This window comes from Eurytemora carolleeae, unplaced genomic scaffold (assembly GCF_000591075.1).
Source record: "Eurytemora carolleeae unplaced genomic scaffold, Eaff_2.0 scaffold292, whole genome shotgun sequence".
NCBI classification, from domain to species: domain Eukaryota; kingdom Metazoa; phylum Arthropoda; class Copepoda; order Calanoida; family Temoridae; genus Eurytemora; species Eurytemora carolleeae.
In genome coordinates, this window is record NW_019396324.1 from 264,402 (window position 1) to 280,654 (window position 16,253).

A 16,253-nucleotide genomic window follows, 5' to 3' on the forward strand; every position below is an offset into this window, starting at 1 on the left:
GTCAAAAATTAAATCATAAAGAAGCTAGACACTTATTTTTTAATCCATAATATCTTTGCAGTCTGATGAGGTAAACCTTAATGAGGGAAGGGAGGGGGGTATTGGTATGCCTAGTGGGGGAAAATATAATTTCAGAAAAAAATTGTGGTTACCATGAATAAAAATAAAATTACATTGTTTTTACCGTAGTTAAACTTATCTGACCACGGTGAAATATTGCGCTTAATATATATATGATACTCACTTAAATTCTATATTTTTTGAGAAATTTATATTAATGCCATTTGAGAACAGCTAAATTTAATAAGGATAAAATTAATACTAGTTGCATGAGAAAGTGTTTGGTGCGACGGTAAACAATTTTAAAGCGTGAAATTTCACGGATTTCCTTTTGTTTTACTTTTTTGTCACTGTTCAGAAAATCTTTCAGTAAATTATCATTTATTATTTGTATTTTATGGATATCAAATCTTTACAAAAGATTGTGAAGTCTTTGCCTCAAACTTATTTTGTCTAATCCCTTTATCTTTACAGCCTGAGGATGTAAACCTTTGAAAACTAAGATTGTTTAATAACTGAATTCATATTTAAAAAATATAAGATCTACGACTTTGGGTCGCAATAGAAAATCAGAGTTTGTGGAAAAGACTCAATTCCTTTTGTGAGAAATTACTGATTGAAGGGAGAGGTCTTCTATTTAAAAAGCAATTTAAAGCGTTGTTTAAAAATGAACGTTCTAACATATTGGTTTATTTCCTGCAGTAGTTCTCATCTATATACATGTTTACAAAAAGTATAAGAGAGTTTAAACGGTAAAATTAAAACTCAACGCTTTAGGACACTTGAAAGTCGACCAGGTCTTGAAAATTAATGCCACATTTCAGAGGAGTCTAGATATTTGTTCCTTCTTGAATTTAAGTAAAAGTTGGGCGAATACCGACAATTTGTCTATTGTATTCTAATGTTACTCTATTCTTCTGTTCTTAAACTACTTAAAACTTTCAAATTAGAAAACTATTTCTTATCAAAGGTTGTAGAAGTGAACACACATTTTACAGAGTTCCTCCTCACACCAAACAACAGTTAAGGTGCTGGGTTACCAGTCTGACCTTGCGCGTAGATTTATTATAATTTTATTACATAAAAGAAGGTAGTTTCGTAGGAATGAAACTAACCCCCCCCCCAAAAAAAAAAAAAAACAGAATTTATTTTAAAAACCAGGATTAGCGTTGTTTTTTCCAAAGCTGTACATTTTTGTTGCAAAGTTGATGTTTTAGACAGAACCATATTAGAAGTAGTTAATAAAATGCTAAAATATTTTTTGACCCATAGAATATTTATAAAATGCAATATGCAGAATTTAAAGGGACTTAAGACATCATTAAAATTGACCCTCAATTTATGTAGACTTGACAGAGATGCAAGTTTGATTCACGATGGTAGCACTATACCTTTAATACCTTTGTTTGAGTAAAAATTAGAAGTTATTTCTGTTTATCATATATTAAAGGGCACTGTTGTGAATCGGAGATTGGCATCTTTAAATGGATTGAATTTATGCTTACAGTCCCTTTAAATACAGCCTTCGCATTTATATAATATATAATGCACTGCAGTGTGTTTATATTTAAACTATTTTTATAATTATTAAGAAAATGAGAGCTAGGGGAATATAAAGATGGATTAATGAGGGGGGGAGGATCTAGAAAATGTAATCAAGAAGTAATTTTATAAAATATGTTCAAGCTTCTTTTTCTATTTTGTATCAATATTGTACATTTTATTAAATATTATTTAGGTTTAATTATCAATATTGTACATTTTATTAAATATTATTTAGGTTTAATATCAATATTGTACATTTTATTAAATATTATTTAGGTTTAATTATCAATATTTTAAGGCCTATCAAATCAATATTGCATGCAGGGCTCAAAAAAGTCTAATAAAGCTGGTGACTTTAAAGTTGATCCGGTCTTAACAATTTATGCAAATATTCACAACAGTCTGTCTGGGGACTGTAAAATATTATAGATTTATAATATTTGAAAAGATTTTTTCACGTTCAGCTAGGCGAATATTAACTCCGAAAATTGAGAATTCGAGAGAAAATGGTGAATTTCTCTTAACAAATATTGTACATAATATTACTGTTATGATTATGCAAAATACAAAATGTTGATAAACTATTTTTTATACAAATAAAAATGTCTAAATCTCAAAAAATATTAAAAATATTTTGAAACATATAATATATTTATATAAAAAAAATAAAGAAAGATTTGATGAATGAACTTTCAGAAAACACAAATAATTAGAAAAATCTAAAAACTTTCTAACAATTTTTAAGTCATGACAATTCGGAAATTTGTATGATTTTATTATCTTTTCAATGCTCAATTAAACACAAAGCTTTAAATTAAAGTTTAGCCCAAAAAGGATTCAGTTTAAGGGATCATGAAAGGCTTACAACAATGAAAATACCAGATTTCAATAATAAGTTCTAGCTTTGTTTTTTTGTTGATATTTACAAGCCTTTATTTTCTTTACTCACGCACCTCTGACCCTTCAGTAAAAGTGAACTCAACCTAAAGTCTGACCTCGTCAACCTTGTTGCACCGGCTAGTCCTATTGAGTGTCTGCTTTATTTGCCCAATGTCCGGGCGATACAGGACAAACTGGGACTGGAAAGGTTGACCCGGCTCGGAAATTCAAATGACTACGGCTTCCCGTGTACTATTGAACAAAAACAATAAAGAATTTTGCAGATTTTTCTGTTTTCAAAGATATATTAGAAAAATTAGAAAATATAATATTTCAAGGAACTAGGCTTTCAGGGCGCTTCGAGCCCATCTTTTATTTCAATTTTAATTATGGCTCTGTTAACATTTTTTCCCCATACAATATAAAGCAATAACAAAACAAAAATTCGTGGATACTGTAACATTTTGGGTGGATTTTCAAAATTTTCGGGAGGCAAATAAACTTTAATAAATCTTGCCGCTTGGGTCTTGTGAGGTCCTACAAAAAAAGTACACAATATAGGTGACGTTACCATGACGTTTAAATGAGATCAAAATGATTTTTTTGCTCCCCAAATATTATTTATATCTTCTACTGCCTCGAAGTAAAGAAGGAAAAGATTGAGAAGTTAAAAATTCATGTCATGTCCCTCGGTCAGAGGGTTATCTCTGCCAGCCTTTGATTATAAGACCTCTAACACTGTCAATATTTCTCTTCCCTTCTTTCAGTTTGATCAAATCAAATCATTGACAGGATTGTCCTCTCTCTCTCCTCCCCCCCCCCCTTTCTCCTCCCTCCTACAGAATACAACATTATCGTTAACCAAGGATCAAAAATATCACAAAAGACAATACCCAGTGTAAAAAATATTCGTTTTGCCAACTGAATCATTGATTCAAAGTTTCAAGTTAAAGTTACGTGGTTGAACCGGCTCTGTGTAGTTCAACAACTTCAGGCAGCTCTGACACTGAACCTTTAGTAAAAGTAAATTCAACCTAAAGTCTTACCGCGCCAATCTTGTGGCACCGGCTAGTCCTAATGAGTGTCTGCTTTATTTACCCAATGTCTGGGCGATACAGTACAAACTGTGACCGGAAAGGTTGACCCGGCTCGGAAATTCAAATGTACTATGGCTGCCCGTGACTTGTTGCAATATATTAAAGGTCCCGGAGAGAGATCGAATTCTTTACTAAAAATTATATAACTTTGCCAAATCAAATAAATGATATTTTAACTAAACATTGCAATTTAAAAATGTACATTTGTGTACTGTACATTGTATCTACACAGTACGTTGAACTATAATATGAGTAACTGTGTATGTCAGTAGACAATTTTCATATCTTATTAGTAATTAGGCTTTTAGTATTTCAACTTTTAATTGTGAATCTCTCTGTAAGCATTTTCGAGCTCTTTGAACAATAAACAATAACAACAACAAAAGTTGGGGATTTATTATTTCACTGTCAGCCGTAGTACATTTGAATTTCCGAGCCGGTCAACCTTTCCGGTCACAGTTTGTACTGTACCTAGCTCTAAGGACAGGACTAGCCGGTGCAACAAGGTTGACGCGGTCAGACTTTATGCTTCATATAGGTTGAATAAGGGGCGGATACAGGATTTAAGTGAGGGGGGGGGGGAAGATTTTTTAGGAACAAAAAAAATAATAATTAGGAAGAAAAAATCGTGCCGCAGGCGAAATTTTTTTTTGACTTAAAAGACTCAAAAAGAGTCAAAATTAATAACTAAAGACTAAAAAACTATATTTTTAACTTTAAGGAACAAAATTAACGGATTAGAACAGGAATTTAGGAACAATTAAAAGATTGTTCAGGAATTAGGAACAAAAATAAATGATTAGGACAGGCATTTAGGAACAATTAAAAGATTGTTCAGGGATTAAGAACAAAATTAAAGGATTCGGACAGGGATTTAGGAACAATAAAAAGATTGTTCAGGAATTAGGAACAAAAATAAATGATTAGGACAGGCATTTAGGAACAATTAAAAGATTGTTCAGGAATTAGGAACAAAAATAATAGATTAGGACAGGGATTTAAGTTGGGTCGGACACAGTATTAGGAACAGGAACAATAATAGGAACATTAGCAATTTAAAAACAAAAAGAAATTACTAGTTCTACTTAAATGCATCAAAATTAGGACCAATATTACAGTTTTGATAAATGAGTATTGATTAAGGAACATTACTAGATATGAACAATATTATAACTTAAGTCTAGTTTCTTACAAATTTCTAATTCTAAATTTATCGTTAACAATAACATTTACTTGTTGTCGTTGATTTTTAAATTAAAGTGAAGAAAGGAAAGTCAAGATTTCCATTAAATAAAAAAAGCTTGAAATTGAAAAACACATACGATTTATAAAATTGGGAACATTTTTTGCCTCGAAATCTCAGGGAGGGGCTACGCCCCTCCCTGAATCTGTCAGGGGGTGGCGAATGTCCCCCCGCCACCCCCTGTATCCGCCCCTGGGTTGAATTTACTTTTACCAAAGGGGCAGATTTGCGTGATTTAATAATATTTTGTTCTGAATTCTCTAACATTTTGAAGACAATTTTTCGTAATTCTGAGCCCCCACAAACTTTCCATTGTCTCAAAAGTTTTGAGCTTGATCGGCTCGTTTTAACCGTTTTTTATGTTTATTGAAAACAAACACCCTGACAGACAAGCAAAGTAATATAGATACAATTCTAAGATGTAATGTAGTACTGTATAAATTCATAAATATCAATTTGATTCCAGATAGAAAATGTAATCCTAATAATGCAGTAAGCTCTGTAATTCTACTACACCTCAACTGAGAAGTTCTTCATAATCCCTAACATCAGCATTCAATATGCACTCTGTAAACAAATATATGATGTCTGTTTTAAGCAAAGCGTAAAACGAAATGCATCATAAGGACGTAAAATGAAGTGAGCTGAGCATTGAAATAACGTGCTTTTTAACACATTGTCTGAAATCTGAAAGACTCCTGAATATGCCATAACTTTGACTTGTTCGTGGTTCAATGCGTAATAGGGATAAGCTGATCTTGGAGGTCACGTGGTTCCGGCGTGTAGAGTTGACCAATGCCTAACAGTAGTCAGCTGATCTATCAGTATGCACGCTGGTGGGGTAGCTGATGGGCCATCTCACTACTATGATACTAAAGATCCATTTGAGGTATATACATTGCAGCTCTTGTTAAATAAACTTTTTCCAATTTAGCTCGAAAATGTCGATATAGACGCGTCTACAGATTCGGAGAGAAACGGTTATTTTAGGAAATTGATGTAAAGTTAAAGGGAGCGTTCGCGAAAAATGAAATGGGGTATATGCTTACGGCGAAAAATAAGCTCTTTTGATCGCTACTAATATTACTTCTATCTGTTGCGTCTATAAGGAGAAAACTTTTAAAAACGACTCATGCTGAAGAACGTAGCGTCCATACAAATTCAGAAAATTGCAACATTCGACTTGGATCGTAAAAAGATCAATTAATTCCATGCAAATCATTCAGATATTGCAAATAATAGTCATCGATTATTTTTCTACGCATTTGTATATAGTTAATATTTCATATTTGGAATTAAATTGAATTTTCTACGATCCGAGCTAGTTGAATGTTGCAAATTTCTGAATTTCTATGACGCTTCGTTCTTCAGGCTTCAGCATGAGTCGTTTTTTTCTCCTTATAGAAGCAACAGATAGAAGTAAGATTAGTACCGATCAAAAGGGCTTATTTTCCTCCATAAGCCTATACCCCATTTCATTTTTAAGGACATATATTTTCTTTGATGCAGTCTTTAATTCTAATTTTCATCTTAAAATTGCTTGTGCCCGAATGCGTTTAATGTAAAACGATTTAAGATAATTTCTAAAATTGATTTCGTCCATATACCAGATCCCATAAATCATTATGATGGCAAATGATTTTTAACTTGGTTTATAACTTGTTCAAAACCCAATTAAATGAATTCAAAGTTTGCCATTAGAAAGGTCAATTTCATTTTAAATTTTAAATTTTTTAATGAAATCGATTTTTCGTGAAAGAATATTCTCGAGAGAGAAAAGAAGTAGGAAGACATAAGTCAGAAATACAGTGATAACTAGAAAATAATGGATTAGTAAGACGACATTATAGCAATACTTAAATGTAATTAATGTTGCAAAGCAATAGTTTTGCTTGACAGTTAATAGATCACTTTTTTAGTGAAATGGGTCTATTTACACTGCACAATTGCTGAGTCTCGTGCTCATTGAACTTTTCAAAGGTTTATTTTTATTTTTAAAGTCGTCTTCCTACTTCAGAGTTTTCTGGTTATCACTGTATGATCAAACGTATACGGTGTTAGAAAAAATTTAAATTGGAAATTGAACCAAAATGAGGGGGGGGTACTTTTGTCACCCCCACCCCTCTATGTTCGAAAGAGCCCGATACAATATATCTTAAACTCCTCTAGGGTTTAAAGGAAATCGTTAAAATAAATTAATTTCTCAATCCTTCTCCTCTTTAACAATCTGGGGATTAATATTTCAAACTCCCCTCCCTCCTCCCACCTCCACATCCTCCACTCTTCAGGCTTAACTATTTTAAATGAATTCAAGTGATACCAGCTCAGTTATCAGCAAAACCTTTCAAATCATTAAAAAACCATCCACATTTTCAAACTTGAGGTTTCCAACAGCTATATCTAACAAAGAGAAAAAGAAAAGAGTTTTTTTTTCAATAAGGATATGGGATGTTTTGTATATCTAGATTCTAAAATGGTGTGTTCGATTGTATTTTTAGGTTAGATTCTCGTTTAAACATATATATTTATACATTTCCATGCAGTTTTAAGAATTAAACTGTGGAATGAAAAGACGAGTTTCAGCCTGCAGTTATGACTTTATATAGTCTATACAACATAAAATACTTGCAATACAACAGCATTAAATATTCATACATTCCTCATATATCGGGTTATGTATAAATTTTGACTTTCAATTCCACACTTAAATGGGTCTTACTGTAGCTTTACCTGAATAACAATGGCAGAGACATTCTTTGGTTTTAAACCCCAAGATTTAGTTTCTTTAAAGGAACTTTCCGTTTATAGAGTGGCATGTCTTGATTCATAACGTTACCCTTAAAAGTTGTGCCAAACCAAGAAAGAATTAGATATCCATGCTTAACTTTTTTTTAAATTCTTAAGTTTCAATTGTTTTTTCTGCAAAAGTAACTTGCGCATTTCTACAGCAGATACAATGGGAGGAATAAAATCGTTAATATTCTCCATATCATTGACCAGAGAAAGAATTTGAAGGGTTCCTTCGTGAATTTGACATGTCCCTCTTTAATTGAAATTATAAAGACAGTTATTTATAATTGTTCCAATATTTGGGTCATAATGATAGATTTTGAAAAATCCATCTTGTGCATTATACAGAAAACTCAGAATTGAAAAAAAGCCAAACAATTGTGGCCTGGATTTAATGGAGACCTCTTGCATTAAATGTGTATACCCTTATTTAGAAATTAATGCATTTATTGTGTTATTTGTCATTTTTTGCTAAAAAACAAATTCTATCTGTTTTTTGAATAATTCTTTTAAATCATGCAGCAACAGGTTGGATAAAATCTAAATTCTGATTTGCTTAATAGGTATTTCAAATATGAAGAAGAAAATTAGGTTAATTGAAAATAAGTTTTAGTTATGATATTTCGAATTAAAGTAAAGAAGGTAGAAGGGTTTCATGATTTATGCAAGGATGTATTGCTAACATGAAAAATTAAACTTAAAACAAAAAAACACAATTTATCGGAAATTTGAAGATCTAGCGTGACTAAAGATTCTAAATATAAAAGAGATCTGATCGATTTAAAAATCGACAAAAAAAAAAGGTTTATTGATTTTTAAAAGGAACATAATATGAATATTCTCTGTGAAGACAGTTTGACTGCACAAGATGGAGATCACTAGATTTTACGTGCGTTCCCAAGTAGCAACTTCCCAAATGTGCAATTTCCCAAGCTGTAAATTCTCAAGTCTGTTGTAGCAGCAGCGCGCGCCCCCTAGCCTGTTCTCGCCGCAGCGCCCGCCACCTAATCTGTTCAAGCCGCAGCTCTTGGAGAAGTTGCTTTGTCTTTGATAGTAAAATAACAAACACCGATCATATCCTTGATCTCAAGATTCAAAACACAAAAGTTCGGCCCTTTAAGGTCATTTTCTAAAGGGGGAAGGAGTGCATGACCCCCCCCCCCTCAGGCTATAGTAAACGTTGATTTAGATCCCCCAGCCTTTACAGAGTTAACAGATTTATTTGAATTGTATTTATTTATAGAATATATCTCTAATCTAGAGATATTGAGAATACTTTAGGTGTAAGGGCTCCCAGGGGAGCACTTATGATGCCAAACCAAACCAATCCAAACAACCCTTCCTTTCTACCAAACCTTGGCCACAGCAAATTGAACCTTCCTTTCTACCAAGCCTTGAATAAATCAAACCAAACCTTTCTTTTTAACAAGCCTTGGCAAGAACCAAACCAAACCTTACTTTCTACCCAGCCTTACCCAAACCGTACCAAACCTTCCTTTCTACTCACCTTTGCCCAAATCATACCAGACCTTCCTTTCTACCCAACCTTGGGCAAACTAAGCCAAATGTTTACCTTTCGACATATTTTTGGCCAAACCAAAACAAACCTTTCTATCTACAGAGCCTTGGCCGAACCAAACCAAACCTTCCTTTCTATCCAGACTTGCAAAACCAAACCAAATTTTTGCATTTCGACGGATTATTGGCCAAACCAAACCTACGTTTCTACCCAGCCTTTGCAAAACAAATAAAATTTTTACCTTTCTAGATATTTTTGGCTCTACCAATCGAGCATCTTTGGCTAAACCATTCCACTTTTCCAAATCACTTACATATCTTTGGTCAAATGTAAATAATCTTTCTTTACTACACTATTATTTTGGCCACACAAAAGTCAAAACAAGTTATTATTAGCCAAACCAACCCAGCTTTGTTCTTCCTATTCTGGCCTTGACAACAACAAACAAAGCTGAACCAATTCGAATAAAAATTTAAACAAAAAAAAACGTTAAATAAAAGTGTATTTTTAGGAGCTGGTTTCGTATGTTCCTGATACACGGAACTGGAAGGGGATCCTCATCTCTATCCTGGTCATACTAGGAGTAGGAGGGGTGGTTGCTTGCACAGTTTATGCTATTACTCCGCCCAAAGGACCACCAAGGTACAGGGTTACCAACAAAGGATGGGAATATAAAGACGACCTGAAACTTACAAAATATGACGATTTCTAGGTTGAATTAAATCTTCTGCCTGGAAGAAAGTCTTTTAGTGGCTTATTTATGATTTGAAGAAGAGCGAATCATGATTTTAGTTTCAGGAATTAAGTTATAAAGAAACAATCGTCTCATGAAGTCCTAGTCACACCCTGTTTAAAATATGAAATATCACGTCTCTCTATTTAAAGGGAATCACAGCTGCAGCAGTACGCTTTAAACATTCATTTGAGCAATTATAATATAATTAGAATAAGAATATTATTTGATTAAAGTTTACAATAATCTACTTAAGTTATTCATGCTTAATTATTATTGACGACATTGTTCTGCAATTTCCTTGACTGTTATCATGGTGTGTGTCTTTACCAAAAGACTGTGAGTGTGTAATAAGGAACTCGTCTGCAAAGCAGTGCAACTGGCTTTCTCAAGCCAGACCATCACCATTTCTTTTCCCTTTATTCTTATTCCCTGATGCGTTTTTTTCATTCATTTTACTCTAAAAAGATTCAGTTTACGAAATCCCGGAACGCGCAGAATTAAAAGACTCCCATTTTTTTATCGTAAGTTAGCAAGTTTTAAAGTGCACTTTTTTTCTTGTTTTCAGCGAAAAAGAAATCAAAGTAGAAAATGTAGAAAATGTAGAAAATGTAGAAAATGCAGAAAATGTAGAAAATGTAGAAAATGTAGAAAATGTAGAAAATGCAGAAAAGAAAATGTAGAAAATGTAGAAAATGTAGAAAATGTAGAAAATGTAGAAAATGTAGAAAATGTAGAAAATGCAGAAAAGGTAGAAAATGTAGAAAATGTAGAAAATGTAGAAATGTAGAAAATGTAGAAAATGTAGAAAATGGCGAATTAGAAATGTTAGATTATTTTTCTCAGATGTATTAAAAGCTTCATCTTCTGGTGCCACCTTGTTAAAAGTTTCTTTAGTTTGTTAATCTTAGATCTAATCTGAGGTTAGTTTTAGAAACTTTTATTATTTTCGTTTCCGCTAGTTTTAATCTTCAGGAAGGTCATGGTTTCCGCTAGTTTTAATCTTCAGGAGGGTCATGGTTTCCGCTAGTTTTAATCTTCAGGAGGGTCGTGTTTTCCACTAGTTTTAATCTTCAGGAAGGTCATGGTTTCCGCTAGTTTTAATCTTCAGGAGGGTCATGGTTTCCGATAGTTTTAATCTTCAGGAGGGTCGTGGTTTCCGCTAGTTTTAATCTTCAGGAAGGTCATGGTTTAGAGGCGTATACAGAATGTGGGGGCTATCGGGGCTTAGCCCCTTTCCTTGGATCAAAAAATCGATAGTTTCCTGAAGGAATCAGGTTGCTGGTTGCTGAGACCCCCCCTTCTCCCCCCGGGAAAGTTTAATAAGCCCACGGATATATAATAAAATAAGCCCTCCTGACAAATTCCTGTATATGCCCCTGGTAAGATATTTAAAACGTACAAATAACATTTTTACGTTTATTCAAAATTAGTTTTTAGTGAACAACTTTATTTTTCGAAAATGGGTTAAAAATTCGCAAATCCTTATTCTTTAAATTCAATTAATTAAAAAAATGTTTCCCGATATTTCATTAGAATTTGTCAATTCCGCACCAAGAAATTTATTCGATCCTTGCCACAAACTCAACTTTGTCAAACTGATATCTTTGCAACCTGAAGGTTTAAAACTTCAATATATCAAAATCAGATGATTTGATGTAACAGAATTCGTAGTTTGAAATATCTAAGGTCTACGACATTTGGTTGCAAAGATATAGGGAAGGGAAAAGCTGAGTTTCTGGTAAAGAGTAAAGACTCAATTCCCCTGCACAAAACTATTCAGACAATTTTTTACTTCTTTTTTCCTCATTTTCACTTTTTTTCAAATTCTTCCTGTTCAAACAAATAAGTTTAGAAAGACCTAACTTGAAACCTGCGTTGCCCAGGGGAGTCATAGTTAGTCCCACCGTTTACCTGACCTTTGTCGTAAATTAAGATTTTAGATATTTTTCCCGTTAAAAGTCGACCCACTCAACTTAGAATCTAGAAAGAACATTTCCGTGGGTCTCCCGAGTGCCCCCATCAAAAACAAATCGGTCCAGGGGTTACTGAGTTATGATCGGACACACAAACAAACAGACAAACAGAGAATACAACTTTATATATACAGATAAAAAGCTATGAAGGTGTCGACTGCAGTACAACTGTCGGATGATTTATAGATTCATTTTTATTCCGTAGAATTGTGTCATAATGCACTTCTGTTGAACGAAATAAAATAAAATGTTACTTTCTGCAGTTGTGAGTTTAATGTATAAAAGGAAAATCCCTGAAAAATTTTATTCATATTCCGGAGTTAAGACAAAGAATACATAAACATACATTAAAGGGTAGAGCATACGTTATAATTTTGTTTATTTCCTTTTCTTAAACATTAAAGAGACTAAACGCGCAATTTACAGTGACTCTCCATGCAAAGCAAGGTTGTTTAGCAAGGTTGCTTACTCTCGATGCGCTCCAATGTACGGAAAAAGTCGTCTCCTTAGCAATTAGAAGTGAAATTCCTAAATTACTGCTACGGATTTTACTGTCCATTGCTTTGGAGACAAAATTCCGTACATTGGCGCTCATCGAACGTAAGCAATTTTACTAAACAACCTTGATGCAACGATTGCAATGCTCAATTCACAACGGTACCCTTGAAACCCTTTTCTGATCAAGAATGTGGAAGATATTGTCGTTTTTCTGGTTTCAAAGTTATACCCGACTGAAATCTGGTAGGTGGGAAGGTATTTAAATGCATAACTAGCACAACTAGCAAACTAAAGATACTATTATTATTGTATATTTTATTCCAATTGATAAAAACATTGCCGAATATAAAGTGTATGTGAACCCCGCTAGATGTTTTGCGGGACTGAAGTATATTTTCCAACCCGTTCTTTAAGTAAAATTCAGATAATCTTCCTGGTTTAAACTCTGTTCCTGCTTCATCTACGCATTATTGAACTTGGTTTATACAAAGTGTTTAAATCTGATTACTCCTATATGTTATACTGCATACTTGAACAGACAAAGCCTTTAAGGGTACTGTTGTGAATCAAGCAATGCCATTTCTATTTAGGTTTATTTGAAATTACGCTTACAGTCCCTTTAATGAGCAACATCCCAGGCTTTGTGTGTTTAAGATATACAACCTCGATTTTGCACAGAGTAAATAGTTCTCTGTTTCTGTTGCAAACCAACTTCACAGCTGACCTAAACCATGAATAGGTTATACTCAGATCCCTGAATCCATTCATTCATCAACCATTTATCAACCATTTATCAACCATTTATCAATTATTTATCAATCATTTATCAACCATTTATCAACCATTTGTCAACCGTTCATCAACTATTTATCAACCATTTATCAACCATTCATCAACCATTTATCAACCATTTGTCAACCATTTATCAACCATTTATCTACCATTTATCAACCATTCATCAACCATTTATCAACCATTTATCTACCATTTATCAACCATTTATCAACCATTTATCAACCATTCATCAACCATTTATCAACCATTTATCTACAATTTATCAACCATTTGTCAATCATTTATCAACCATTCATCAACCATTTATCAACCATTTGTCAACCATTTATCAACCATTTATCTACCATTTATCAACCATTTATCAATTATTTATCAACCATTTATCAACCATTTATCAACCATTCATCAACCATTTATCAACCATTTATCAACTATTCATCAACAATTTATCAGCCATTTATCAACCATCTATCAACCATTTATCTACCATTTATCAACCATTTATCAACCATTTATCAACCATTTATCTACCATTTATCAACCATTTATCAACCATTTACCAACATTCATCTACCATTTATCAACCATTTATCAACCATTTATCAACCATTTTTCTACCATTTATTAACCATTTTTAACCATTTATCAACCATTTATCAACCATTTATCAACCATAACCATTTATCAACCATTTATCAACCATTTATCAACCATTTATCAATTATTTATCAATCATTTATCAACCATTTTTCAACCATTTATCAACCATTCATCAACCATTTATCTACTATTTATCAACCATTTATCAACCATTTATCAACCATTTATCAAATCAATGTATAGTCATGATAAACTTTACCTTGATTATGAACTAAAAAGGTTTAATAAAGTTTTAGTACTGTATTTTAGTATTTTATTAGCAGCTATACAACTTAATAGTTTTTGCAAAATAAAATCCAAACATTTTCTAAGAAAGAAGTGAATTGGCGGAAGTTTTAAGAATATTTAGCGAGCTTTTATGCAAATTTTAAAACATTTTTGCTTTAATGGACTCAAGGGCATCGGTTAACTTCTTTTATTCAAATTTTCTGTCGTACATAAACAACATTCTGTTGTACATAAACAATATTCTGTTGTACATAAACAACATTCTGTTGTACATAAACATTTATTTCGTCGTACATAAACAATATTCTGTCGTACATAAACAATATTCTGTCGTACATGAACAATATTCTGTCGTACATGAACAATATTCTGTCGTACATGAACAATATTCTGTCGTACATGAACAATATTCTGTCGTACATGAAACATTATTTTTCCGTACATAACCAAATTCTTTATTAGCCAAAGATTACTTAAAAATATATTTAATGTTTATATTTAGGGTTCAAGGGCATCGGATAGTTTTCAACCAAATATACAATGGGTCATTCCGCCCCAACCCTACAAATGCAACCTGGATATCAGGTTAGTTTCTCCACAGATCCATTTAGAAAATAAACATGGAATTAATTTGAAAAAAAACCTAATATTTTATTAAATCAAGATTTAAAATTTTACGATGGAGAATCCAATAATAATTCATTGGAAAAATTTAAAGAATAAATGGAATTCCATACTTTTAATCTGTTTCTAATTAGGAGACCAAAGAAAATGATTTTTTAGAAAAATTTAGATGAAAATTTTTAAAAAAAAATGTTTATTATCAAAGAATTTACGGTCACTAAGTAATTAATTATATTTTCAAAGAATATATTTTTTATTGATAAAAGAATTTTTATTTTCTACGATAAATTATAGTTTAGACAAAGTGCAAACAAAAAATATACAGTACACTCATGTATGCTGAGTCCATTAGCGCCTGATCTAATCAGGGTTCAGCCATGTGTTTGTTGTCTATTCTGAACCAATAGAAATAGTATGGCGGTAACATCTATCTCTCTATCTATCTCATTATCCAATCAGAGTTATGAATCCTCCAATCGGCGCTATTAATAAATGGAAATATTTACTTCTATTGAAACTAGTGAGTACTTAGCACGGTAAGGACTATATGTAGATTACACAAGGTGCCATAAACTTTATTAAATGGTTCAGAAAAAATGTACGAAACATTCGAGAATAGAAGAAGAGAATCATCAAGCTAGACTATTCACTATAATTTCAGTAGAAGTAAATATTTGCATTTACTGATAGCGCCGATTGAAGGATTCATAACTCTAACTTGATAATGAGATAGATAGAAATATAGATGTTACCGCCATGCATTTTAAGGTCACACAACACCCTTAATGTTGATTTATTTCAAAACAGTATTGCATGATCTCATAATTTTAGGAACAGAGCTTGTATTTATTAACTCAAACGGGGGTCTAAGGAATATTATAAAACAATTTTGTAAAAAGGAAACTTTTTGTGACAAATCTCTTTTTTAAGGAAGTTAATACAAACTTTGATTTTATAACCCCTACTTTGGCAATACAATGTTGGATATTTCAAACTAGGAATTCGGTTAAATTAAATAATCGAAGTTTGAAATATCAAAAGTTTTTACCAACAGGAGGCAAAAATATATGGATTAGAAAATTTTTATTTGCGACAAAAGTGTTTTATAAATATTTAAACCAGTGTTTTGGACGTGGAAATAAACCAAACCCGCAACCTTTGTGATAGTACAGTTTTCGTAAGTATATTTTCTTATATAAAATAACTGAACTTATATATGTATATACCTTGCTTGTTTGTTTGTCTATTTGTCCAAACGGCTGAACGAGGGGAGGAAGGCCGACCACGACAATTTCTATTCCGAGCCACATTGTCCTCATTTTCTCGTCCGAGCCACCTCGAAATCATCGTCCTATCAATATTATTTTTTTTAAGTGTCTAATCCTTCCAGATTAAACTATTTTTCAAGAATCAAACCACGTTAGGGCATAAATGAAATATCAAATTTTTGTAAATCGAATAAAAAGTTTCAATTGAATTAAAGAATTCAAGTTTAATGTCTTTAAAAAGTTCACCTTTTTTACGCGCATTTTCAGATATTCCTGGTGTAGAATGCCGCAAATAATTCCAAGTTTAAAGAACTTCAATCTTTTTTGTTAACTTTAGT

At 32.4% G+C, this 16,253-nt stretch overlaps 1 protein-coding gene across 1 annotated transcript; it reads left to right on the forward strand.

The window, feature by feature from the left end:
* Nucleotides 1–5,294: 5,294 nt before the first annotated feature.
* Nucleotides 5,295–15,851, forward strand: LOC111700951 (uncharacterized). Its single transcript, XM_023472035.1, has 5 exons — nt 5,295–5,713; nt 9,645–9,775; nt 14,526–14,608; nt 15,479–15,518; nt 15,770–15,851. The coding sequence occupies exons 1-5, from the start codon at nt 5,651–5,653 to the stop codon at nt 15,849–15,851; spliced, it is 399 nt and encodes a 132-aa protein (XP_023327803.1). The 5' UTR covers nt 5,295–5,650.
* Nucleotides 15,852–16,253: the final 402 nt, after the last annotated feature.